The sequence below is a fragment of the Musca domestica genome, unplaced genomic scaffold, assembly GCF_030504385.1.
Source record: "Musca domestica strain aabys unplaced genomic scaffold, Musca_domestica.polishedcontigs.V.1.1 2, whole genome shotgun sequence".
Classification (NCBI taxonomy): domain Eukaryota; kingdom Metazoa; phylum Arthropoda; class Insecta; order Diptera; family Muscidae; genus Musca; species Musca domestica.
Window position 1 is genome coordinate 39,217,263 of NW_026712249.1, and position 27,709 is coordinate 39,244,971.

General features: G+C 34.5%; 2 protein-coding genes across 3 annotated transcripts; one reads left to right on the forward strand and one right to left on the reverse strand.

The window, feature by feature from the left end:
- Window positions 1-804: 804 nt before the first annotated feature.
- LOC109614302 (uncharacterized) lies at window positions 805-26,513 on the reverse strand. Of its 2 annotated transcripts, XR_009342116.1 has the most exons (5): window positions 26,184-26,513; window positions 26,041-26,127; window positions 25,475-25,956; window positions 998-1,168; window positions 805-906 (listed from the first exon to the last, which is right to left on the reverse strand). XR_009342116.1 is itself a non-coding variant. In XM_020039712.2 (3 exons), exons 1-3 carry the CDS (start codon window positions 26,429-26,431, stop codon window positions 25,482-25,484), a joined length of 810 nt encoding a protein of 269 aa, XP_019895271.2. In that variant the 5' UTR covers window positions 26,432-26,513; the 3' UTR covers window positions 25,425-25,481. The 2 variants fall into 2 exon arrangements, 1 of the variants encoding a protein (XP_019895271.2); XM_020039712.2 differs by lacking the exons at window positions 805-906; window positions 998-1,168 and having other exon boundaries at window positions 25,425-25,956.
- Window positions 2,359-27,504, forward strand: LOC101897996 (protein PFC0760c). The gene is made up of 8 exons (XM_059121932.1): window positions 2,359-6,170; window positions 6,687-7,553; window positions 10,188-12,511; window positions 18,887-19,283; window positions 21,536-22,083; window positions 26,549-26,910; window positions 26,977-27,166; window positions 27,236-27,504. The coding sequence occupies exons 1-8, from the start codon at window positions 2,389-2,391 to the stop codon at window positions 27,397-27,399; spliced, it is 8,634 nt and encodes a 2,877-aa protein (XP_058977915.1). The 5' UTR covers window positions 2,359-2,388; the 3' UTR covers window positions 27,400-27,504.
- The last annotated feature ends 205 nt before the right edge of the window (window positions 27,505-27,709 follow it).

The following is a 27,709-nucleotide window of genomic DNA, read 5'->3' on the forward strand; positions in this document are numbered from 1 at the left end:
CGATTTAACTATGTCCGTCTGTCTGTCCGTCTTTCTGTCTGTCTGTCCGTCTGTATGTCTGTCTGTTGAAATTACGATACAGCCCACATTATTTGACGTAGAGCGCCAAAACTTAGCAGAGCAATTTGTATTGTGTCAAGGATATCGGTTCACGTTTTGGTATAGTCCGCATATAATGGTACCTCCCGATATTCGGTATTTTGATGATTTATGCCACATTTTTTTCACGGATTTGTTTGAAAATTGGTATTTGTAGGTCATAATGGGTCCTAGTTCGTGTGTCAAAACATTGTATGTATAGGTCCACGTTTTGGTATAGTCCCCATATAACGGTACCTCCCGATATTCGGTATTTTTTTGATTTTTGTCACATTTTTTTCACGGATTTGTCTGAAAATTGGTATTTGTTGGTCTTAATGGTTTCTAGCTCTTTTGGCGAAACACTGTATGTATAGGTCCACGTTTTGGTATAACCTCATATAGCCGTATTTCCCGATATTCGGAATTTTCATGATTTTTGGCACATTTTCCCATGAATATGTCTGAAAATTGGTATATGTGGGTCATAATGGGCTCTAATGTTTCCTTTACCCTAAGGTGGAGGGTATTAAAGTTTGGCCCGGCCGAACTTAATGTTTTCTCACTTGTTTTTAATACAAATTGTGGATTTTATAATAATTTTTTTATGACTTCCTATCAAAATTTAAGCAAAAATAGTGATTTTTGTCACATTTTTTCAAGAATTACACAGATCTATTGTAATCTCGAGTTATTGAAAATTTGGAATATTTTTTCCGAATTTAAGTTTAATTTTTCTCTTAGTCTTCTATTACCCATTATAGAGTATTCTCTATGGGAAAATCACATCTAATTTTATATACGGCCACCAAGAACAAGATTAGCCACCTGTAATTAAAACAAAAAAAAAAACAAAAGATCAGATTCCTGTTCTTTGGAGTGTTTTGATACTTTTCCTGGCGTCTTGCAACAAACTTACAGAAACTTGAATTTCACCAAAGAGGAAGAAGCATGTTGCATGCAACATAACGGTTAGTGGCTAATTGAGAGTTAGTTGCTGTTTTGTGGAAAATATGGTCAGTTAGACAATGGAGCTGGATGTGAACACAACGTTAGATTCGAAAAAAAGCCAAGCAACAACGGGAAATTACTAGAAAAAATATAAACAAATAAAGAGAAGCTTAAAAATAGATCAGCATCAGAAAAATATTAACAATTTTGAATATTTAGAGCGCGAAAGAAAGAAATTGTTTTCGTTGTGAAATATATAAATATATGAAAGAAAAGCATTGGGGAAAAAAGTAAAAGTTTGCCAAGGAAAAGCAAATAAAAGGGGTTGAACCCTAGCCAAGTAACTAACTCTCTCTGTGGTGCTGTGCGTTTTTTTCTCGATCATCAAAACGATAATAGATACCTTTTGATTAGTCCAGATAAATAATGTTTTAAAGCTCGGCTACGCTTCGATGGATATTTGTGATAGCGAGTGGAAGAAACAAATAGTAACGACAACAACAACAACGATGTTATTTATCTGTGTCAATTGTGGCATATGTAGTTATAACCGAAATTGTGACATATTCTCACCGAACCATTAAAGTACCGCACAAGAACCTGGCGTTTTCATGGCAAGAGGTGGAGTTTTATTTGTTTTTCTTTGGATTTTTGTTGAATGAATTGACTTCTTGCCTGGCATATGACCCAGAGGAGAATGAGGTCCAAGTGTGTAGCTGAGCCAACAATTGAAACACTAACGCAGCCGAGCCATGAAAGAAAACCATACCGACGTTCCAAGAGATATGAAAATTTCACTCAAATCTATTAAAATCATTTGTGTCGGAACTGTTAAACGCAACGGTTGGTTGTTGTATTGTGAAGCGCGAATGTTTGGAAATATGCCGGTCGTCTAAGGATTAGAGATAAACGGTGTTAGAAAAACGCAAAGAAAAATAAAGAGAGAAAAAAGTTAATTTTAGTGTTCGAATAAAAAAATTTGAAAATCAAAGAAAAATTGGAAAAATCTGAAAATCAAAAAAAAATCTGAAAATCAAATAAAATTTTAAAAAATCTGAAAATAAAAAAAAAAGTTTGAAAAAACCTGAAAATCAAAGAAAATTTGGAAAAATCTGAAAATCAAAGGAAATTTGGAAAAATTTGAAAATTCAAAAAAAAAAATTAAAAAAATCTGAAAATCAAAGAAAATTTAAAAAAAAAACTGAAAATCAAAGGAAATTTTTGAAAAATCTGAAAATCAAAGTAAATTTTGAAAAAATCTGAAATTCAAAGAAAATTTAAAAAAACTGAAAATCAAAGGAAATTTTGAAAAATCTGAAAATCAAAGAAAATTTGGAAAAATCTGAAAAAAGAAACAAAATGTGTTGGTTTTTCATTGTCATAAAAGTGTTAATGTTAAAGCTACTACTGGCCAGCATATCCGGTCTAAGTGAGGTCGGGGCCAGCCCAAATTATGAATATGGTTATCATCCTAGTGCCGAGGAATTTGATAATCTCCTAAGAGAAACCCATCGAACCTGGACCCATGATATTTTGAAAAAGCAATCCGACAGAGAATTATATCGCCACCAAGCGGAGAATCAAGTCAATACCTTTGTGCCAAAATTTCAATATGAAAATCATCATTTGAATAAATATTTCAATAATTTTAATAATATTCCCACTACCACACCAACATCAACAACGACGAGTAGGCCCAAACCCCACATTTTTAGCCAAGATCTTCAAGAATCTGCCACCAATAATCGTTATCAGGATCTACAAGAATCCGCCAACAATAATCGTTATCACTTTGCCTCCAATATGGATTTCCATTTGAACGACAATATCTTTGGGAATAATGGCAATAATGACGACGACGACGAGGTGGGAAATCAAATCTACGAAGGTGAGGTGGACATGAAGGACAATGCGGTGGTGCCATTTCAAACGAAACCTGCAAATTTCCCCGAAATCAATTTGAAACCCATACACCCCAATGAATTGGAAAAATATTCACTCAATAATCTCTATAAAAATAATACCCGGGCCCATTTCCCCATATATTTTACCAATCCCTCGACGGGCATTGTCTATGCCATTACCGAAATGGGTAAATCGCCCAACAATACCCTGCCGCGGACGAATGGTAGCATACCCATTTTCATAACCAAAGAACAATATGAACGCGATATCCAACAGCTCAAACAGGAATATGAACAACAATGTAAAACACCCCCCGCGGATGATAAGGATACGAATAAAATCAATACCAAATTTCAAATACCCTCCTCGTTCTCCAGGCCTCAGAAAAATAATCAAACCTCGGTGACCACCATGAGACCACAAATTATACGATTAAATTCCAAACCCAATACCTCAGCAGCACCTTCGGTATCTAAATTAATTACACCCCTCAAGAAACCCTCTCCAGTTATTGTTAGAACCGAATTAACGGTAAAGGATAAAATTGCTCCCGGCATTTCCACCACCACAGCAAGGCCTTCACTAAATCATCGACTGAAATTGAAAAATAAACGTAAAAATAAAAAATCCAAGCCGCCAGGACATAGAATATCGAGTACAGCAAAACCTAGGCCCACCCAGGGTCTGTTGGCTCCCGGAGGTGGTCCGCCCATCCTGGTGGGTAAACGTACCACCACAAGACGTCCCTATGAGGGCATATACAAATTGGCAACCCAATTGGAAAAACCTAATTTTGGTACTACGATTTTTTCCACCGCTCCCATAACTGCCACCGCCACCAGTAAGGGGGAGGCAGCAGGAGGAGAAGGAACAAAAGGACAACTGGAATTTATTAATTTGGATAGGAAACGTAGATCAGCGAATAAACAGGGATATGAGGAGGAAAGAGGGAGATCGGTTCATGAAATTCAAATGAATGTTGAAACTGAAGGCGGCAATGATATTAATAATGAGATGGAAATTGGGATTAATTTTAAAGATGAAAACCAACCCAAGAGGAATCGGAGAACTATAAATAATAGAGAAAAAGAAATCAATAAGAAAATACGGGAGGTAATGGAATTTAAAAGGCATCGAAAAACTTTACCGGGAGAAGAAAATAAAACCCTGATATTCTCTGAAGGAGAAAATGGCGCCCAACTGAATCAGGGATTTAAAAGTGAAGATAAGATTTGGAACTATAACGAAAGTGAAAAGGATAGTGGAAACGAAAGGAATTCGGAAGAGATTCTAAGAATGGAAGATAATGAAATCGATAATATTGAAAGCAAGGATATCGATAACCAATCTTATTCTAAAGACATCAATTCTAATGACGAAATGAAAAGAAACGCAACCGATAATATTGAAAGCAAGAGCAACAATAAAAATTCGAAACATAAAATTTTCAAAGATAGAATCGAAGAAGACGCAATCGATAATATTAAACGCAAAGATGTCGATAACAATTCTGACGACAGTAATTCCAACAATTTTAATATGGAAATGGAGGAAATCAAGAATATCGATAACAATTCCAAAGAGGAACATGATTTCAAAGAAAAGGACATTTATGGAGATTACATAGGAGGGGATATTGTCAAGGATTCCTTGGAAGCATTTCCAGTTTGGCGGAAACGAAGAACTCTTAGTTTAGATAGCGATGAAGTCGATGAGGAACCTTGGGAGGGACATGCCACCGATGGAGATGATTATGAAACAAGTGGAGAGAGGAAGGATACATATGAAGTCAACAAAGATGGTAATAAAATCAATTACCTCGATAATAAAATTCATGGGGAACAGGGAATAATCTATAATAATATACAGCAAGTGGAGAAAATCCGCAAGGATATGTGGAATGCAATGGATGACGAGGACTTAAAAGCACATTCAAAAGACTTGGAATTAAAAACTCCCAGGGAACCTAAAAACGATAACGATAAGTTGTCAGGAGAATCGATACACTCAGACCAGGATATACAGAAATTAGAAGGCGATGATGCGAAAGGACATTCAAAATATTTGGAAACTAGTGACAAACGAGAAGAAAAATCTGAGAATGATGAATTTCCAAAAGAATCGTTACAACCTGATCTAAAAGGACACTCAATGTATTTGGAAAATAAAATCGATACAGGCCCAATGAAAGAAAGCTCTGGAAGCCATAAATCGCAAGGGCAGCCTAGGAGCTCTGATAATGAAAAAAATTACGATAGCGGAAAGCATATGAGAACTATTGGAAAAGAATCCACAAACGTGCGTTTTATTGTGAAAAATATGTCTATCGATAACGATAAATCAGATACCGATAACATGAAATTAAAATCTGCTCTCCCAGATAAACAAAAAATAATCAATTCTGAGGAAAATATGAAAAATAATACACATGGAAGGGAGTCAGAGGCTAGTTACGACAATTTGTTGGTAAAATATATAAATACCAATAAAGAAGAAGCAGATATCGATAACATGCAAATCCCATCAGGAATCTCTAAGATCCAAAATGAAATCGCTTCTGAACTAAATGTGAAAAATAACCTAAATGAAATTGGGTTAGAAGAAAAATTCGAAAGTTTTTTAGTGAAAGACAAAATTATCGATAAAGAAGAACCTGATATCGATAATAACAAAGGACATTCGGATCCCTCATATAATCAAAAAATCGATGAACATCATGTGAAGAAAATTCAACATGAAAATGAACCTGAGACAAGGCAGTTTTTACTGGCAAATATAAATATCGATAAAGAAAGTGGTGTAATCGATAACATGCAAGGACAATCTGAAGTCCATAATAAAGTAGGTGGTGATATCGATGGCATGCAAGAACAATCTGGAGACCATGTTAATCAAAAACTTTACGATTTGGATGAAAGTGTGAATAATTATCCACATGAAAGTGAGCTGAAGGGAAATAATGCAGCCGTTTTAGTGAAAAACACAATAATCGATAAAAAGAAATGGGAAAACGATAACAAGAATGAATATTCTGGCCCTTTAAATAATCGGCAAACCCATAGAAATGGACGCACCGTTAGAAACATTAAAGAAAGAGCTGAACAATACCAAAATGATGAACATTTTTTAGTGAAAAATACCGATATCGACAAAGAAAAAACTGATATCGATAATATTGTGGGTCTAAAGTCTAAACTTCCAGATATTCAAAATCAACAATTCAATGTTAATGGGCCGTATATGAAAAACTTTCAACATGAACAACATTTGACAGAGAAAAATTACAAATTGTTTTTAGTGAAAATCGATAAGAAAAATATCGATAAAGAAGAAAAAGATTTCGATAACATGCCAGGAAAATCTGAATTGCCAAATGATAAAAACTTTATCGACTCTAAACAAAATGTACTATATAGCCAAAATGAAAGTGCTTTAGACAGAAAACTTGAAAGATTTTTAAAAACAAATACAGTTATCGATAAAGAAAAAAATAATATCGACGACCTCTATAAACAACTTAATATCTTCGATAATCAAAATAACAACAATGACGGAAACACCGTGAAACATGGAAACGCCAAAAGTGACAATATTTCAATTTTGGAACCATTTTCGGAAAAAGTTTCAGTTATCGATAACAAAAAATATGAAATATCCAATGAAGAAAAAATTATCGAAAAAGAACAACATTTTTATAATGAAGAAAACGAAAATGAACGAATTAAAAATAACGTATATTTTTTGGAAAAAAGTACAATAATCGATAATGGAGGAGCTGATATCGAAAACTTAAGAGAAGAACATACATTTTCCGATAATCAAAAAATCATTGATAATCTAAAAATGACAGCAAATATTGCCAGTGAAAGTGAAAAAACTGAAATGGAGAAAAACGACGGCCGTCTCTTGATGGAAAGTGAAATTATCGATAACATAAAAAGTAAAAGTGCTAGTACAGAAGGAAAATCTGAATTGGTAAACAATGAAGAAGTCAAGAATAATGTACAATCCTTGAGTAGAACTGCATACGATAGTGAACAAATGATATTCGGCAAATATAAGCCAACTAGTAATAAGAAATTAGTGGATCTAAAATATGTTATCGATAATAAATATGGTGATAGTACAATTAACTCCTACGATTTCGATGCTAAGTCAAATGTGGACACGGGGGAAAAAATTATAAACGAGATAAAAAACCTGCAATCTAAGATGAATATTAGAAACCAAAAATTAATCGATAATCAATTAATCGATATCGATATATCCAGTGAACCAATTTTTAGTGACAACGTACTCGGTTCTAATAAAAATAGTAAAGAAACAACTAAAAATGAAATTGAAAGTGTTGGCATGGATAATACAGTTCCGAGACAAAAACGTTCTCTGAGAGTAAATAACCAACAAGGAATCGATGATAAATTATCTCAGCAAGAATTTTCGAGACAAAAACGTTCTCTGAGAGCAAATAATCAACAACGAATTGATGATAAATTATCTCAGCAAGAATTTTCGAGGCTTTCGTTTTCAAAAGAAAGTAGAAACGCAATGGGAAATGGAGAATATGATTTGGGTGAAAGTGAAAATGGTATTGGACGCGAAAGTGAATTTGAGAAAAAGTTTAGTGAAAACGAAATAATTGACAATAGTGAAAATCTAAATAAATATTTTTTGAATAAAAATAAAAACAACCAATTTTATTTGGAATATAATAGTAACCCATATCAGAGAAGCGGTGAAAATTTTAAAAGTACTAAAAATTTAAAAATTCCCAATTTCATTACCAATAAAATAAATATCGATAACAAGGCAAAATCAGACAATGAAATAATTTTTAAAACGTTCCTCAACAAAAATAATTCTCAAAGTGAAGTGACAAATCAAAAACAATTTCCGAAAAATAATAAAAATAAAGACTCAGTTTTTAGTACTAAAAATGTTGAGAAGACCAAAGGTATAATGTATGAGGATATCGGTAAAAGTTTCCCCCAAGAAAATCTAGAAAATTATTATTTCAGTGACACATCCCTCAATTTGCGGCCCGATTCATACAATAATGACAATTTAGTACAACATCAAGAGAGTACTAAAAATATAAAATCCCAAATGTTCAATAAATTAAATCAACCCCCAGAAATAAGAAATTTTCAATTAAATTCAAATTTAATAAATCAGATAAATAATTTAGTACAGAACGATGTTAGTGAAACGGAGAGTACTAAAAGTGAATTAAATTCTTGGGAACACAAAAATGATAACAATTTCAAAATATTTATTGAAAATCCTGCCAATTCACAAAATGTTATAAAATCACAAAATTCGTTTCCAAGTACAGAACGGAAAAAGCATTTTCGTCATGTGAATAATCATGAAAATGTAATACCAAAAAGTAATTCAAACTTCCTAAGTGTATATTCCGATTCAATAACCAATTTAAATCAAAATAACTTTAATAAAATTTTGAAAAACAAAGAATTCGTACGAACCGAAAATTTAGTACAAAATGCAAATGTGGAATCGGCCAATTCTAAAGTAAATGAAAACGACGATAATATTAAAACAGTCACTGAATATGAATACTCTTACCCAATTAATTCAAATTCACTAAAAATATTTAGTGAAAATGCAAATTTAGTACCAAAAGTTAATACTGAAAATATTGTTCTAAAAGAACTTTTTAATCTTGAGAGAGCCAGTAAAGTGGAAATAAATTTAAAACTTCCTTATGAAACTGGAATTTTTGAAAACATTGATACAGTAAAATTCGAACCAAGTTATAGAACCAAAAGTCCGGAAACTCGTTACAATAATTTCGACCCAGAGAAAGAAAAAATAAACTTAAAACTTCCCAAGGAAAACAGAATATTTGAAAATATTGACGTTTTGGAAGTCGAACCCAGTTTTGGAGCAAAAAATCTAAAGGCTCGTAACAACAATTTCAATTCACAATCTAATGAAATATTGGTTATAATACCTGAAAATACAAATTTGTACAATTTGGAGAGTTTCCAACCAAGTACTAAAATACAAGCAGCGAGTACTAAAACTAAAAATTTAAAACTACACCAAAAGCAAATCAAAACTAATTTTTACAAACCTACTGAAAGTGAAATATTAATGACTGTGGACATGGACTTTCAGCCAAGTACTAAAAAAGAAAATTCGGAAATTTTCAAAAATTTAGAAAATGAAAATTTGCAGAAGACTATCTATCTGGCGGATTCCTTACCAAATATATTAATTCCAAGTACTAAAAATGCGAACTATGAAAATTCAGTGATTTTCGGCAATCCGTTATTCAATACCAAAAATGTGGTTTCCACCGGAAACATCGACCAAAAATTGAATGATATCATCATCGAAAAGTCTGCTGTATTTTTGGAGCCGAGTACTAAAATTGTAGTACCAAGTACTAAAAATCAAAAATCTCCGAAGGAAATAAATTACATAGAAAACATCTTCAATCCATTGCTTTATTCCGAAAATGTGGTTTCTAAAGAAAATGTATGGTTTTTAGAACCTAGTACTAAAAGCTCGATACCAAGTACTAAAAATCCTAATTCTCCAAATATAAAAAATGAGTCATGGAATATTAATAAGAATTTAAAAAATGAAAGAACAAGTGAAAGTGAAAGGCATATGAAGTCAAGTACTAAAAAGATCAAATTTAGTACTAAAAATGAAAATTTAATACATTTTACACCAAATACTGAAAATCTAATACTTAGTACAAAATATAAAAACTTAAAGAATAATATTCCGTTCAACGATGTTTCTATAACTCTGGATGTGTTTGGTACTAAAATCCCCAAATATGGTACTAAAAATAAAAATTTAGAATTCTTTCTTCAAAACATGGAACAAAAATTGCAAAATGGTGTCTCGAAAAAGAGTGGGGTATATTTGGAACCCAGTAGTAAAATTTTAGAACCAAGTACTAAAAATGAAAATTCGTTAAGAGATACAAGTGAAATAGAAAAACCTCTCACAATGCTATCTAATATCGAAAATATGGGTGTTAGAGAGAATATATTGATTTTAGAACCCAGTATTAAAATGCCTATGGCAGATACTAAAAATATGGCAACGGGAAAAAAGAAAAGTGGTATTGAAAATTCAGTAAAAACGCCCGTCAAATTAAATAATTTAAAAAGAAATGAAGATAAAATGCAAATTAAATCAAGTACTAAAATTTTAGAACCAAGTACTAAAAATAAAAATTTCGAACTTTTCCATAATGAAATGGAAACAAGTTTGGAGAGCCCAATAGGCAAAGATTTTTTAATAAGTTTAAATGCTGAAGACGATAGCCAAGGTAAAGAATTGAAAAATAAATTTAAGTTCAAATCGAGTACTAAAAATTTAAAAATGACAAATGTGAATGATGAAATTGGAGAAAATAAAAATGGAGTGGAAACAAATTTCAAGCAATCAGTTGGGATGGAATCGGAAATCGATCCTAAGTCGAGTACTAAAAACGAATTTTCAATTGTTTTTCAAAATAAATTGGAAAATAAAAATCGGAAGATCCAAGGTTTTGATAGTGAAACGAATAACAAATTGGAAAAGGCGAACAAAACGGAAAATTTAAGGAAACCAGACAAAATTTTGAAAAGTATTGAAAACTTCCAAATTACTTCTCCCCATGAAAACAAAGCTCCAAATAATGAAGTGCGGTCCAGTATAAAATCAAGACAAGAAAATTCAAATAACATTTTTAAAACGCCAAAATTTGAATGCAAAAATTTTAAGAATTTCGAAAGAAATAAACCCTTAATGGCTCAAATAATAACAAATTTAAAGAAGACCCTTTCCGAATTGAACCCAAAATTGAAAATAAATCCAAGTGAAATATTAAAAGTCTCCATTGAAAGAAGTTTAAATCCGGATTTTCAAAGTGAACTGAAGGAAAAACTCAAGTTACTGCTTGGGAAAAATATTTTGAATTTAAGGAAAAATTTGCTGAAAAATAAAATTGAAAATAAAATGTATTCAAATTTACCAAAACGTATCCAAAGTGAAAATTATCCAGTTTTAAAGAAATTGAATCAAAATCGAAATGAAATCATAATTTCGAATAAAGATAGCCAAAAGAGTGTTCGTTACTTGCATAAGAGATCGGCAAGTTACCCCAACTCTAGCAGCCTTCAAGCAAAGCCCAACTCAAACACCCTTAAACCCAATGCAAGTAAGCTCAAACCAAGTGCAAGCAACCTCAAACCCAATGCAAACCACCTCAAACCCAATGCAAGCAACCTCAAACCCAATGCCAGTTTACCGAAATTTGTTAAAAAATCCTCGATGAATTCAACTGGAATTCAAAATTCAACAGCGATCCCTGGAAATTCTCTCAACAATTCAACTCAAAATCCAAATTACTCAACTAACAAACTTCCCATAACCGCAAATAACAGATCCACAGCCAATGCCAAACGCAGTAAATTCAAAACCCCATTGAATATCACCAAAATAAAGGACCATAAAAATCGAAAATCAAATTCCACTTCCAAACGGAGAAAATCCGCAACAAAATCCAAAAAAAAACGTAAATCTCAAAAACCAAAACCCTCGAAGATACCTAACCTAAAAATCAACAACTCTACTAATTCGAATACAACTCAGACTGAAACCACAACATCGAGGTCCACAAAAGAGACGGGTGGCAAGAGAAGTAAACTCAGCAAGGATGAAGATGAGGATTATGATTTTTTCGATGCCGGAGGAGGAGTACCAGCTGATGATGATGACGACGATGAGGAGGAGGATGATAGTGAAGAAGAGGATGACGACGATGAGGATGATTATGGAGATTCCTATGAGTCCCTGGAGGAAACAACCCCCATAGAGGAAAATGTTAGCTCCGCTGAACCGGAAGCTGATTTTGGCGCCCTACCTGAAGAAGCGGAGCAGCAGCAAACTACTAGCTATGAACCTGAACTAAAACCCATTACAAATTCCTATGAAGAGTCCACAAGTCAAACCAAATATGATCCACCCAAAGTGGATTTTCGGAAACGCATACGAAGACGTCCCGGCACCAAACGACCCTCGGACAATGATTACGAGGACGACGATGAGGAGGGAGATGATGATGATGGTGTTTCCGGTTTGAGCAGTAATTTGGGTGGATTTTTTCGCATGATCTTCTATCCCGTGCAAATGGTGTTTTCCAGCATCATGGACACATTTGGTGCAGGTGGCAGTGATTTAGATAACCGAAAACCAGCCATCGGTTCTGCCTACCCATATCCCCAATACACCTCATATCATAACACTTTGAAACAACATTCCAATGATGATTATGTCTACGATGATGAAGATGATGACATCGATGACTATGACGGTGACTCCGGTGAATCCTCACTTACCGGTTGGTTTAGTTCTCTGTTTGGTTTCAATAGACGCAACAAGAAAATTACCAGTACCACAATTTCGCCGGCTGCTGCTGCTGCATCTTCACATAATAAACCCGGCAAGACATCAGGCAACTGGTTTCAGTCGTGGTTTGGTTTTGGCAATTCTGATGGTGTGGATAAAACCGATTCCATTGTCTATGAAGATGAGAGTGAATATGATAGTAAGTATTTGTTGTTGTTGTTTTCGTTCCTAATACATCCTGTGGCACCCAACATTGTATCTAAATAATTGCCCAGTCATAATAATATTGCACATCAAAGTTGTCACAGTTTTTTTCCATATCTTGCCTCAAAGTGACACTAATTCCCCATTTCCAGTTAGTTGTCATTGTCAGATTTAGCCATTTAGTTTATTGAACGTGTGTCGCATTAAATATCAAGTTATTGGATTGTTTTCATTTTTATTGAATGGGGAAATAGTTTCCAGCCAATCAACTGGATACGGCTGGAACCTGTTTGGTATTGCCCCATACTGGTATGGATGCATGAGTTACATTGCATTGACTCTCTCGGTGACAGGAAATCGCTGAAGGAAAAATTAAAACACTCTCGCTTTATTGATGTGACAAAGAAAATTCTGGTCCGCAAAACTGGAGCAGAGTTTAATGGCTTAAACGTCGCTTTTATTTATAGAAGCACAATGTGTGTCACATTAAAAAATTCAAACATTTCATCGAGTTTATACTCTTGAATTTATAGTTGACCTGGACATGACCATATATCAAGAATAGAGGATCAATAATTAATTTTAACTTTTTAAAGAAGATCTGTAAATATGAATTTCTGTAGAACGTCGAAAGACCATCTTTTAGAAAACCCATATATCCACTTAAAGTCGTTCTATAGATCTTCTCATATCAAATGTCTAAACCTTTTTATAGAAGATCTATAGATCGTCATTTAATGACAATTTTCATATCGTTTTTAGAAAATTTGTGAATCCTTTTATAAAGGGTGATTTTTTAAGAGCTTTAGGAAAGTTGTTCAAAAAACAAGTTAAAAAGTATCCGTCGGTTTGGCCGACAGATATATACCCTCAGCCAATGATCGATTATTTAACTATATTTTGACTTCTGCTACGATTATTTAAATATGTTCCGAAGAAATTGACCAATATTGTCCACTTCGTACTGCGACATGCCAGTTTTCGACTATTTTGGTTTTTATTTTATCATTTTTAGAAAATGTTAAAATATGCGTGAAATTCCAAACATAATTTGTGACCCTTTGTGGTTGAGAGTTGGAAGATATCTATCATCTTCACAACAGATCTTGCGTTTGGTTATGTGAAATTTCAAGAGAACCGGATGCTTATTTCGGATTTTTGATCGTTTAGGTTATTCAAAATTTTGACCCTTTGTGGGAGAGGTACCAGAAGGAATGGTCCGATCTCTACCATCTTTATAACAGATCTTGTGTTGATAGAAATATTGAGATGTGCCAAGTCTGAATGTAATCGGATATTAATTTGGGGTTTTATGAGATTCATGGTTATTCAAAATCTTTCCCATTTATGAGGGAGGTATATACATCTATCTTACATGAGACCTTGGATTAATAAAAATATTGTGTGTAATTTAAAAACAATCGGACTTTTACATCATATTTTATAAGAGTTGTAATTATTTAAATTTTCGATTTTTTGTTTTTGAAAATTTCGACCTTTTGTAGGAGAGGTACCAGAAGGAGTGGTCCGAGATTGCCCATCTCCGAACTCGATTGAATTTGATAATAATATTACGATGTACCAAGTTTCGACCAAATCGGATACTCTCTTCGAGAGTTTTCGAGCACACCAGCCAGACAGACGAACGGACGGACGTCGCTAGATCGACTCTAAATGTCCTGAAACGGATTTGATCCAAAGAGACATGCTAAACTTCACACATTCCAATATTACTTTCCCACAAAAGTTCAACATTTTGATTACCATTTACCTGCATAAAATTGAATATAAATGTTCGATTTTCAGTATCAGATGGAGTGAAATACTTCGGTTCCCTATAAAAAAAACTATCACACATCTCATAAAATCTGAAGAAAGTAATCGATATAGCACAAAGGTGACACGTTGTAATATTCGTACCAGCCTTATGTAAGATATTGGGCAACTCCTTCGGAACAATATCCAATTTTTCTATACAAAACTTTTTCAACGTCTCCATATGTAAACTCAGAAACCAACATTTCCCTTTACGCAATGCCAAATTTATTAACATTTAGAACTGATATTCAAAACAATATACATCTATATCTCCATCCTAGTCACCAACAGTGTTTCAAATTTAGTACTATTTAGTACTTTCCGTACAAATATAGGATGCATTTCCAAACCACCGCCAAACCTCAAACACAAATACCATCAGTAAACTAAATGTCAAATTTCAGAATTTTGTTTATATCCCTTCATCCAATACTAAATTTAGTACTATTAAATTGTTTTCGTACTATTGTAGTACACATTTCCAAAACCAGCTCCTTTTCTCAACCACAGACACCAACAGAGACCTAAATGTCAAATTTCGGGATACCAGCTTTATATCTTTATCCGATACCCAATTTAGTACCAATTAGTACTTTTTAAGTTATTATAGCATTTCCAAAATCACCTCCAGACATCACATCTCAATTTCAGACACAACATAGACCACAATATCAAATTTCAAGGTTCCAGCCCTAATCCTTCAACCAATACCAAATTTAGTACCGTTTAGTACTTTTCGTATAAATATAGGATGCGTTTCCAAACTCCCGCCACCACCAAATTTCAAACGAAACCATACCATCAGTAATCTAAATATCAAATTTCAGAATTTTATATCCATTCCTTCACCCTATACCAAATACTAGTACTATTTCGTACTTTCGCTACAATTATAGTATACATTTCCGAAACTACCTACATATGTACACATTTCCAAAATCATCTCTTTATAACAAACTTTGGTGGTAGGTTTGATAGTGCTCGGTTTGTAGATCTAAATGCCAATAAAGTTTGAGGTCCTAAGGGCAAAAATTTATAAGGTTTTTTATAAAGCCTTGACCATTTACAAATCCCAATATTTTGAGATATGTTTTGCATTATTTATGATAAAGCCTTGAACATAGAGAACTTTGGATAACATCAAGAATCATTGGCTAAAAAAATGTGTCAAGTCGGTCGACTTTTTGCCTTAGTCCCTATTTAAGGTTAACTCCAATTTCATTTTTTTACGTTTTCATCATATTTTCTAAATTTTGGTAAATTATGTTCTTATTATGTCAGCACGCTACTAGAAAAGATATCAATATTGGTCCCCGTTTTGGTACAACCCTTGTCTAAAAATGACCACTAATTTCGTCCGTCTGCCCAGGTGTTTTTGTAAGCAAAGTACAGGTCGCATTAATTGCCCGATCGAGATTAATTTTTTCACAAATCATTTGTTGGGCCCAAGGACGAAAGCCATTGACATTGCAGATAATCGGTCAAAAATTAGATATAGCTCCCATATATAGTCCCAATAGGATGGAATTTGGCACATACGACCAAATTGAGCATAGAATATGTAAAATCGAAATCGGTTCAGATATAGCTATATCTCTCATATATATTGTTCATCCGATTTGTTATTTTTCTTTTTCACAGCCGTAATATGCACTCTGTAACAAAGATATTCGGAGAAATACAGCTCAGAGATACCTTTGCCAAATTTTATCCAAATCGATTCAGGTTTGGATGCAGCTACCATTTATATCTTTAAACGATTTCAAGTTTTTGTGGTTAATGCAAGTCGGAATGGAATGAATTTTTACACATACGAACCAATTCGGCCTAGAAGAAAGTGTATCAAATTTGGTGAAAATCGGTTAAGACATAGGCATATGTCCCATATATATGTTTCATCCGTTTTTGTATTTAAGTCCTTCACACCTGTAAAATGCTCTCCACATCAACGATATTTGATGTCAGCTATCAGATACAGCACAGAAATACCTATGCTAAATTTTACAGAGATCGATTCAAATTTAGATATAGCTTCCGTATATATCTTCTTCATTCGATTTCATGTTTATGGTGCCTAAAAAGTGAAATATTAGCTCAAATAGAATGGATTTTTATTAATATCAGGTTTCGATAAAAATGACTCCGCAAATTTAGTAGAAATCGATTCAGAAGAGGATTGCCTCCGATATATTAGTTTCTTTCTAATATAAATTATAACTATAATCAATGTTGGTAACAATGTTTATTTGTTATGGGCAGCACTACTAAATATACAAAAGGGGTCATAAAATCGACTCCGCCCAACATTTGGCCTTCTTTACTGGCAGAGTATATGGATTCCTTGAGCTTAGATAAGTTTTAGACTTTTGTCCTGTCTTCTGGAAGCCATAGTAGAATTTTATGAAAATAATTTTGTAGAATATTTTGACAGGCTGCGTACGTCCTTGTTTATAGGGAGTTCTAACCAAATTTTGACGTACCAAAAAGGCCCCTTTTGTTGACTCGCTTGGGAGTTACCATAGTTGACCCAAAATAATCCTCGTATTATTATCTGTAATATTCCAAAATACACTATATACTTAAAATTAAACCTATCCGGAGGTATCTTAATCCGCAAAATCCAAAAGTGTGAGAAGAGAGAAGAACTTGCCCCCTCTATTTTGGTTAATTTGCGTTGTAATATTTCAATACGCCGTTACACGTGTCTTCTATTTTTAGCTCCACTTTCCAGTAATCATAAAAAAATTAATTTTGTCGTACAGCGTTAATTTTAATACTAACAACATTCTACTTAGCCTAACATAATTGTTTCTTATCCCTAGACAGTTTAAATTATTCTAATTGCATTTTTTAGTGGAACTCCAAGAAGTGACATAGTTTACCTTATTCTTTTTGTGTAAATAACAGTTACGATTCTCTCACTTTCCATTTGGGCGAGACTTGGTTGAAAATTCTATGACAACACGAGTCGTCTTATATAATTATTTATTATAACATGTATGCCACACGACGGTGCTAACAAGTCGCGATTTGGCCACAGTGTAAAGTTGTTAGCCTGAATTGGGCTAGAACCACTTTTTTTTTTTTTTTTTTTTTTGAGAAGCAACAAGTAGTATGCATATCCAAACTGGTAGCTAAATACCATCCCCTGCCCCTGCTCCTCCTTTTCAACCATTGACAGTAGCTGTGATGGCATGTCAAGCATAAAATAAACGCTTAATGGCGAAGACATCATAGAACTTGGTCACACACCAATAAAATTTACAAGCACTCCACTCCAGAGCGCACTTAGATTCTCGGGTTTTGGGTTACAAAGGTTACGCTTTCTCCAAACGCTTAAATATTTAATGTTCTGGCTTGTTTAACAACAACTTATGATTATACCCTACACCACAAGGTCAGGGGGGTCAGGGTATTATGTCTTTGTGCATTTGTTTGTAACAGGCAGAGGGAAACGAGATAGACCCATAGTTCCTTTTGATGATCTGCATAGAATCACTTTCTGAGTCGATTTATGCATGTCCGTCCGTCTGCCCATGTATTTTTGTAAACAAAGTACAGGTCGCACTTATTGCCCGATCCAGTTGAAATTTTGCACAGATCATTTGTTTGGCCCAAGGACGAACCCTATTGAAATTGGAGATAATCGGTCAAAATTTAGATATAGCTCCCATATATATCTTCTTCCGATTTGCCTTTTATTGTGCACCAAACGTGTAATATCAGCTCGAATTGTATGGAATTTTGCATATACACCCAAATTAGGCCTGGAAATATGTATGCCAAATTTGATCGAAATCGGTTCAGATATAGCTCCCATATATATTGTTCATCAGATTTGATTTTTTGTCCACCGCCGCCGTAATATGCACTCTTCAACAACAATATTTGGGGAAATATATCAAATACAGCTCAGAAATACATTTGCTAAATTTAATCGAGATCGGTTCAGATTTGGATATAGCTCCCATATATAACTTCGTCCGATTTACCTTTTATTGTGCACCAAACTTCTAATATTTGTCCAAATGGGATGGAATTTGGCACTTACGACCGAATTGAATCTAGAAGCTAGTATGTCAAATTTGGTGAAGATCGGTTCAGATATAGATATAGCTTCCATATATATTATTCATCCGATTTGTTATATTTGTTACCCACAACCGTAATATGCACTCCGTAACAACGATATTCAGGGAAATATATCAAATACAGTTCAGAAATATCTTTGTAAGATTTTATCGAGATCGGTTCAGATTTGGATATAGCTCCCATATATATCTTTATCCGATTTCAAATTAATTGTGCACCAAATGGGCAATACAATTCCGAATTTAAAAGATACAAATGCTTCGGCATATTTAGTCCTTTGAACTATAAATTATAATTAAATCATAGCGTGTATGATTGAATTCTCCCATATGTTATGTGGAGCTCTACTAAATTAGCAAAGTGGTGTAGAGTATCATAAAGTCGGCCCGCCCGACTTTAAGACTTTCTTTACTGGTTTTTTATTATTTTTGTTTTTTTTTTTTAATTTTCCAACAATTAGAATGGTTTTCCAGTTGGTTTGGTGACATCAAACCAAAAGCTCGCAAGCGGACAACGACTACAACCACCACAACGACACAGCTGCCACAGGTACCCATACTGACAATTGTCGATCCGATGAGAAATCCCCAAAATTGGATTGGTATTTTGGCCCATCATATCATCAATCAAACTTCGACCACAACCCAGAGTCCCTTGAAAGAGATTTGGTCGAGGGTAACATCTCCCGCAACCACAACAACAACTGAAAATCCTGATATTCCAAGGAAAATATCCTATAATAAATATCAAATATGGCGTCTCAAGCCTCAGGATGATTCACAGGTCCAGGCCCTGGAGGATTACAAGAATAGCGATGAGGGCAATAAACTGCAATGGCTGAAGGGACCGAGTTTGAGGTGAGTGGGATGATAATTGATGTTGAAAATAAATTTATAGATAATTTATGCGGTGCCCCGGGCATATTCCCCATAATTGTAATGGAGATTATGTCAGATTTTTTGGCCATAACCACCATGGGGAGTATGCTCTCAAAAATTATAAAGCTTAGAAAAACGTAGACGGCGTTAGACATACCCCAGAGCAGAAAAGCTCAAGCCCCGGCAAAAAGCCAACAACTTAGAAATGTCATAGTTTAGAAAAACTATGGATCGCGTAGCCAGTGTTGGGCATACTCCAGAGGAGAAAATCTCAAGCCACGGGCGAACTTAGAAATACTCTGGAGTTTAGATACATTTAAGTGTAGAAAATCATGATTAATATACCCTTGTAACACCTCGAAATATACATTTTATACCCCTTTGATCAGCATAAAATTCTATGTCGAATTAACGATGACCGTACGCCTACCTGTCTGTCCATCCGTCTTTCTGTGGAAATCACTCTAACTTCCGAACGAATTAAAGTAGGTTGATGAAATGTTACTCAAATGTGTGTTTTGTCGGCAGGACTTTCGGTATTGAAAATGGGCTATATAGGTCTACGTTTAGTTACAGTCCCCACATAACTGTACCTCCATATATTCGGTATTTTTATGATTTTAGCGACACTGTTTACCAGATTCATTTCAAATTTCTTACTGATAGTTCGTAATGGGTATTACATCATGTGACAGAAAATTAGCTATTTAGGTCCATGTCTTCGTATGGCCTTCGTATGGCCCCCATATAACGGTACCTCCCGATATTCGGTATTTTGAGGATTTTAGCGACATTATTCATTGGAATTATTTCATATTTCGTATTCCTAATGGGTACTTCAGTCTATGACACAAAATTGTCAATGCAGGTCCAGGTCTTCGTATAGCCCCCATATAACGGTACCTCCCGATATTCGGTATTTTGGTGATTTTAGGCTGAATACTTCAGCCTATGCCAGAAAATTGTCTGTGCAGGTCCACGTTCTCGTATAGTCCCCATATATCGGCACCGTCCTATATTCGGTATTTTGATAATTTTAGCGACACTATTCATCGGAATTGTTTCATATTTCGTATTTGAAGTTCCTATTAGGTACTACAGTCTGTGACAGAAAATTGTCTATACAGGTCCAGGTCTTCGCATAACCCCCATATATCGGTACCTTCCTGTATTCAAGTTTTTAATGATTTTAGCCATATTATTCATCGGAATTCTTTCCGATGTTGGAAAGGGGAACTACAACCTACGACTGAAAATTGTCTATGCAGCTCCACGTACTCTTATAGCCCCATATAACGGTACCTCCCGATATTCGGTATGTTGACGATTTTAGGGATATTATCTACCAGAATTCTTTCAAACTTCGTATTTAAAGTTCGTAATGGATTCCTTTAGCCTATGATAATATAGCCTCCATATTACGATTTCCCTTTAAGCGGTATTTGTCGACGAAATTTTTATGAAATTTTTCAAGATCCTTCAAATTGGTGGTGGGTATTAAAATTTCGGCCCGGCCGATCTTAGGTGCTTCTTAATTTGTTATTACTAATATATTCGGAACTACAGGAGATCGCAGCCCATTTGCCAACATTTTGGAAGGGCAAGAAGCTATAATGTTGTTTTTAAATGGATACATTTTCGAGGGATTTTTCAAAAAGTTCCGCTACAAAATTACCAATTTTCTTGTATTACTCCGGAACCGGTTCAAACATCCATCATATGACAACTTATTGGACAGGTATTCCCATATGCTTTCATATGATTTTGTATCCGAACGTTCGGGTCGAATAACCGGGTAACCAGGTATTTTCCCCAAGAAAAAATTACTTTGCTTTAATCAGGTTAAAAATACCTATCCCAGTATGGGATTTATGTTCGCTTCTTTTTTGGACAGGTATTCCCATATGCTTCCAAATGATACCCATTTTGTACCCGGATAGAACCCAGATTTTGCATCAAAACCTTCGGGTCGAATAACCGGTTAACCAGGAATTTCCCCAAGAAAAAATTACTTTGCTTTAATCAGGTTAAAAATACCTCCTCATAATGGGGTTTATGTCCGCTACTTTCTTTTCGATTATGATCGATTTTCCACGACATAATTCATGATCGTCATAATAGTAATGGGTATTATGTCCGTAGGGATTATGACACGGCACCACTTTAGGCACCTCATAAATGTTAATAATTTATTCAATTTTTAAAAAATAATATTTGATTTCTATTTCCAGAGGCCTCACCGACGTTTTGGTTCCACCCCGCATGCTAAACGATTTCCAGACTTCCCTCTCCTTCGAATCGATAGATCATGAAGTTTTAATTTTTGATGTTGGCAAAGCCATTGCCTATGAGAAGTCCAAAGAAGATTATCTCCTTACGACGACACAGAGTCCCAAGAAGCGCCATAATACCAATCGTTTTGCCAACAACAACAACAAACCATTGGCCATGACCTGGATGCGTTACTATGAATTCGATGATATTGTTACATATTTGGAAAATATGCGAATGCGTTACCCGCAGCTGGTCGAGCTGATACACATTGGTCGTTCGTATGAAGGTCGGCCCCTGATTGTTATGAAAATTGAAAGTAAAGAAGCCGCCGCGGCGAATTCGGCAAATCTTCAAACGCACGAAAAGGCCAAGTTGAGGAATAAGAAGAAAATCGGAATTGCCAATGCGGTGTTTATTGAGGGCGGAACACACGGGGCCGAATGGATTGCACCGGCCACGGCGACTTGGATTATCAATGAACTATTGAAGACCATGAAAACGAATAGTGAGTATTAAAAGTCGATGAAAGTTGTTGAAGTGGAATTTACTGACTATTTGACTGAATGACTGACTTAACGATTCATCGACGCCCAGGCGAAACGGCTGAAACTAGACTCTTGAAATTTTGGGTGTAGTTTTAAGTGGTACTATATGGTACCCATTGTATTTGAGGAAGCAGTAGAGCTAGAAAATTTGGAATGAGGGTCACTGATGGAGTGTATGATAGATGTAATAAATGTTTTTTTTTTTTTAAATTCGTACTATAAGTGTACGAAAAGTACTACATTTGATACCATTTCATATCATGTGAACAATTAGAGCTTAAAACTTGAAATTTGGAATGGAAATCAAGGTTGGGGAGTAGAGTCGATTTAAGGAGGCAGTTTTGCAATAGGAATTCAGAAATTTGAAATTAACACTTAACATTGTAGGTTTTCGAAATTCGTACTTATGTGCACGAAAAATATTAAATTGTAATAAATTTGGCACAATTTCGGTGAACCGATAGAGCTGGAATTCTGAAATTTAGCAATAAGATTACTATTGCTTTTTAGGACTGAGGAATGTAGGCTTGGTTGGATGTTTTGGAAATTTGTACTTATGTGTACTAAATGGTACATAAATTTGGTACAATTTAAACTTTATGAAAACCGGTAGTGTTAGAATTCTGAAGTTTGGATATAAGATTTTTATTGGACTGAATGATGCAGATAGTTTTGAGATTCGTACTTATGTATACTAAATGGTACTAAATTTGGTACAATTTGGGTGAACCGATAGAGCTGGAATTCTGAAATTTAAAAATAAAATATCTATTGAACTGTATAATGTAGGTAGTTTTGAAAATTCGTACTTATGTGTACTGAATGACACTAAATTTGGTACAATTTAAAATTTTGGGTGAACCGGTAGAGTTGGAATCCTGAAATTTGAAAATAAGATTACTATTGCATTCTAGGACTGAGGAATGTAGGTAGTGTTGAAAATCCGTACTTATGTGTAATAAATGGTACTTAGTTTGGTACAATTTAATTTTTGGGATAATCAATAGAATTTGAATCCTGAAAATATAAAATAAGGTTTCTATTGGACAGTATGATGTATGTAGTTATGAAATTATGTACTTAAATGTACTAAATGGTAGTAAATTTGGTACATTTTAGATTTGGGTGATCCATTGAAGCTGGCATCCTAAAAATTGGAAATAAGATTATTGTCGGAGTGTAGGATTAGGATAAGTAGGTAGGTTTGGAAATTTGAACTTAAATGTACCAAATTTGGTACAATTTGTATTTCGGCAAACCAACAGGGGTGGAAACTAAAAAAAATTGGAATTGGGATTACTGTAGGAGAAAAGAATTGGGGTATATAAGAAGCTTTGAAAATTCGTACTTATGTGCAGTAAATGATACTAAATTTGGTACAAATTGGAATTGTAATGGAGATGGAATTCTGAAATTTGTAATGAGAGGCACTGTGCCGGAGATGGAGTGCCGGATAGATGCACCAGAGGGTTATTGGAAATTCGAACTTTAAATTTAGGAAATGTTCTAAAATTTTACTAAACTTTTAAAACGGTACCATTTGGTATCATGTGGGAAATTTTGTATTGGGGTTCCTGCTGGTAGTAGACTTGTGATTAAGAGGTGGTTTTGGAAATGAATACTATTAGCGACGAAAAGTACTAAATAGTACTATATTTGGAAAAATTTGGAATTGGGTAAATATATAGCGCTTGAAATCTGAAAATGTAGTGTAGACTTTCTGCATGTTTAGCCTGGACATACGGTTTGGTTTATGTGTACTATAATTGTACAGACGTACTAAATGTTACTATAATTGCTATTGGGTAAGGGAATAGATATAAAATTCTGAAATTTAATATTTAGATTACTGATGGCATATGTGTTTGAAATGCGTTATATATTTTTACAAAATGGTACCAGATTTGGTATTGAATGAAGGGACAGAGCTCTGTTGGTGTACTAAATTTGGTATAGGGCTAAAATCCTTAAATTTGATAGAGTTGTCACAGTTGGTGCCTCTGGTTAGGATATGGAGGAGGTTTTGGAATTGTGCACTACAATTGTACGAAAAGTACTAAATTTGGTATTGGGTGAAGTGATGGATCTGGAACCCCGAAATTTGATATTGAGGTCTCTGCTTGTATCTGAGATTGAGATTTGGTGGTGGTGGGGAAAGGGTACTATGAACGTACGAAAAGTGCCAAATAGTACTAAATTTGGTACAATTTGGTATTGAATGAAAAGATAGTGCTTGAAATCAGAAATTTCGCATTGAGGTCGTTGTTCATGTATAGCCTCGACATATGGAAGTGATAACGGATATGTGTGCTTTAATTATACGAAAAGTACAGAATGGTACTACACTTGGTATTGGGTGAGGGGATAGAGTTAAAATTCTGAAATTCGATATTTAGATCACTGATGGTATCTTTGTTTGAGATTTGGCGGGATTTTAGAAATGCGTCCTATGTTTGCACGAAAAGTAAGGTATTAAATTTGGTAGTTTTGGAAATGTGTACACTACATTTGTACAAAAAGTACTAAATGGTACCAAATTTGGTATTGGGTGAACGGTAGTGCAGGAATTCTAGATTTGATATCGAGGTCTGCTGGTTGGTATCTGGGATTGAGATATGGAGGTGATTTTGGAAATGATAGTACATACTTTTGTTCGAAAAATACTAAGTGGTACTGATCATGGATAATTGTTGGTGTCCAGGAAGGAGATATGTCATTTTTGGTTTCTGGAGTCAAAATATGGAGACTTTGAAATATTTTTCGACCGAAAAATTGAATGTGGGTCCATTGTGTAATAGTTTTACAAATATCCTCCTTGGTCAACTACAAAATTAAAGATTTTGAAAACTTTTTGGCGTAAATGGTACATATTTACCTATTATTTTTTTCCGAAAAAAAGGAAAAATGTAGAAAGTCTGGAAATTTAGTACTACATTTGAAGTTTTGATTAACAAATTTTGTCAAACTGAACAAATTTTGTATTTTGAGTACAAAAAAAGGCCTAAACACGAACTGTTGGGACGAATCTAAGGTGGACTTTTCACTGACGAAGTAGTGCGAAGTGACCGCACTTGCTAGTATAGTTATATTAATTTATACTATAAAGCGTTTTTTCAAGATTAAAAAATCTGGGGAGCGTCTAAAAGTATGCTATAAAAATTATACTGATAGTTGTGAGAAAAGCCACTTTACATATGACTATAACATCATGTGTAATCGAGTCTTAAGTCATATAAGAAAATGTCCAACAATCAAAACAATATTCGAAGAACGCTCCCACGCTCTACAGGCACCGACTTGTTAAACCCATAATAAACATTATTTAATTTGTTCAGCAGAATTTTTACTCACAAAAATTTCAATTCACATGATTATCACTTCCCCCAGAAGGATTGCCAAACAGACTGGCCAAATAGTCCACAAGGAAAACCACAAATGCTGGTGGGGATTTCCATTCACTTGGAATGCTATAAAATTTGAATTTCTCAAACATTTGACGAGCTTGTGCATCGGACATTGAACTTTTCTTCTCCACCGAAGATTTTTTGTAATATTTTGAGCAGAGGTCACACAAGGAAGTGGATGATTTGTTACTGCCACAATCCGTTGGAGATTTCTTGCCATGTTTACAGAGTGGCAATTCGGCGCCACCTTTTTGCCTGGGATTTTCTTGACCCATAAAACTCACAAAGCTTTCGGAAGAGTTTATGTCGGTGGTCGCATTGTTTGGTATTTCCAGATGAGTTACTCGCTTATTATGACCCTTAATGCCATGGTATACAATGCCAATGAGAATAATCGATAGTAGAGCCAGGGTGATTATTTGGGCCTTTCTGGAAAAAGAATTTCTAATAAAAATCCTGGATTTTGATTTTTCAAATTTTCGGGCTATTGATTTTTCATGCCCGTGGTATTACCTTCCCGATTGATAAATATACACCGCAAAGTTCCACAAATAATAGCAGACCGTTGCCCAAAATGTCAGGGCCGTCATTATAACAAATCTGCAAAGGGAAATTTCTTAATAATTTGGAAAACATTTTCCATACCTTGCACCTACGCAGTTATTCCAAAAACATCAAATAAGGCTGAATAGATATTGACTGGAGGAGATTTAGAAGCCGATCTAGCTCCCAAACTGTCACAACTCGACTCAGAATCCAAGAGATCGGGACAGCTTATACAGTTTTCTAAACAAATATCATTGGTTTTTCTTCTGCGAATATCCTGGCACTTTTCACAACTGCACGGAGGCGACTTGCAACGTAGTAATAATGATGGTCTGCAAGGAGCTGTATTTGAATACATTTTAACTGGAAATTTTGCTATTGAAATCGAATTTTAAAAAATTATTAATTTTTTAAAATTTTTTTTTTGACATTTATTTCATTTCTTTATTAAATCGTTTTTGTTATTATTTTTCAGAATCCATATCCGATGAACAGAGTCTCATACGCAACACAACGTGGTATATAATGCCGGTACTGAATCCCGATGGCTATGTCTATAGCCATGAGTATGATCGTTTTTGGAAAAAGTCACGTTCACGTCATATATCACGGCCATCGGGTCTCATCAATTCCGCCATGACATGGCTGCAAAAGAAACGGGTTCGCGACAGGGTGTGCTATGGTGTCGATTTGGATCGTAATTGGAATTATCAATGGGGGAAGCGTGGTAGCTCACGTTCGCCATGCAGTGAATTCTTTGCTGGCCCTGGACCATTTTCAGAGCCGGAAACAAAAGCCTTATCGGAATTTTTAATGGACTATCGATCACATATAAAGGTAAGATAGCCTTCGCTATTCTTTCTTTGTTGTAACCAAACTTTTATATATCTATATCTTTTTTAGCTCTACATATCTATGCAAGCATATGGGCAAATAATCAGTTATCCCTATAAGGCGAATACCACCTATGATGCTGAGCGTTTGGATGACTTTTTGGATGTGGCAATGGTGGGCACAGATGGCCTGCGAAAAAAAGGCAGTAAGACGCGATATAAAATTGATTCTACCAATGATTTGGTGGAGAATCGATCAGGTATATTTCTTTATAAATTGAGAAAATTTTTATCTCGTATTATTCAAAAAATAATTTATAATTCTACAGGTTGTTCCGATGCTTTTGTGGCCTATGATGTGGGAATACCATTTAGCTATACAATGCAATTGGCCGATAATGGTGTACATGGTTATTTGTTACCCAGTGCTGCTATAGAGTCCACATCGCGGGATGCCTTTGAAATTATATTGGCAATGTTGGATTATATATAAAATATATTCTTACTCATAATTTATTGTGTTTAATTTATTTCTATTTATTTTATTATGTAATTTATTTATTTTTTTATTTATAGTTAGTCAATGGTATTTTTAAGAAACTGTATTTAGTACTTAATATATATTTTTTTTTTTCAAACGGACGTTATATGGTCTTGGATGGAATTTCGAACATTTTTCGTTTTTTTTCCTTCATAATATTCTTCAAAAACCTCGCTTTTAACTATTCACAGGATGTTTGGGGAAAAAGATAAAAATAGTTTTGATATATTTTAAATTAGTTTTAGTCTTAGGGTTTAGAAAT

Coding starts and splice junctions, on each gene's coding strand:
- LOC101897996 (XM_059121932.1), top strand. CDS start 2,389: ATGTGTTGGTTTTTCATTGTCATAAAAGTGTTAATGTTAAAGCTACTA. Junction 7,554..10,187: donor GAAAGTGAATTTGAGAAAAA/GTTTAGTGAAAA, acceptor AATGGAAACAAG/TTTGGAGAGCCCAATAGGCA. Junction 12,512..18,886: donor AGATGAGAGTGAATATGATA/GTAAGTATTTGT, acceptor TCCAACAATTAG/AATGGTTTTCCAGTTGGTTT.
- LOC109614302 (XM_020039712.2), bottom strand. CDS start 26,431: ATGTATTCAAATACAGCTCCTTGCAGACCATCATTATTACTACGTTGC. Junction 26,128..26,183: donor GATGTTTTTGGAATAACTGC/GTAGGTGCAAGG, acceptor TTCCCTTTGCAG/ATTTGTTATAATGACGGCCC. Junction 25,957..26,040: donor TATATTTATCAATCGGGAAG/GTAATACCACGG, acceptor TTCTTTTTCCAG/AAAGGCCCAAATAATCACCC.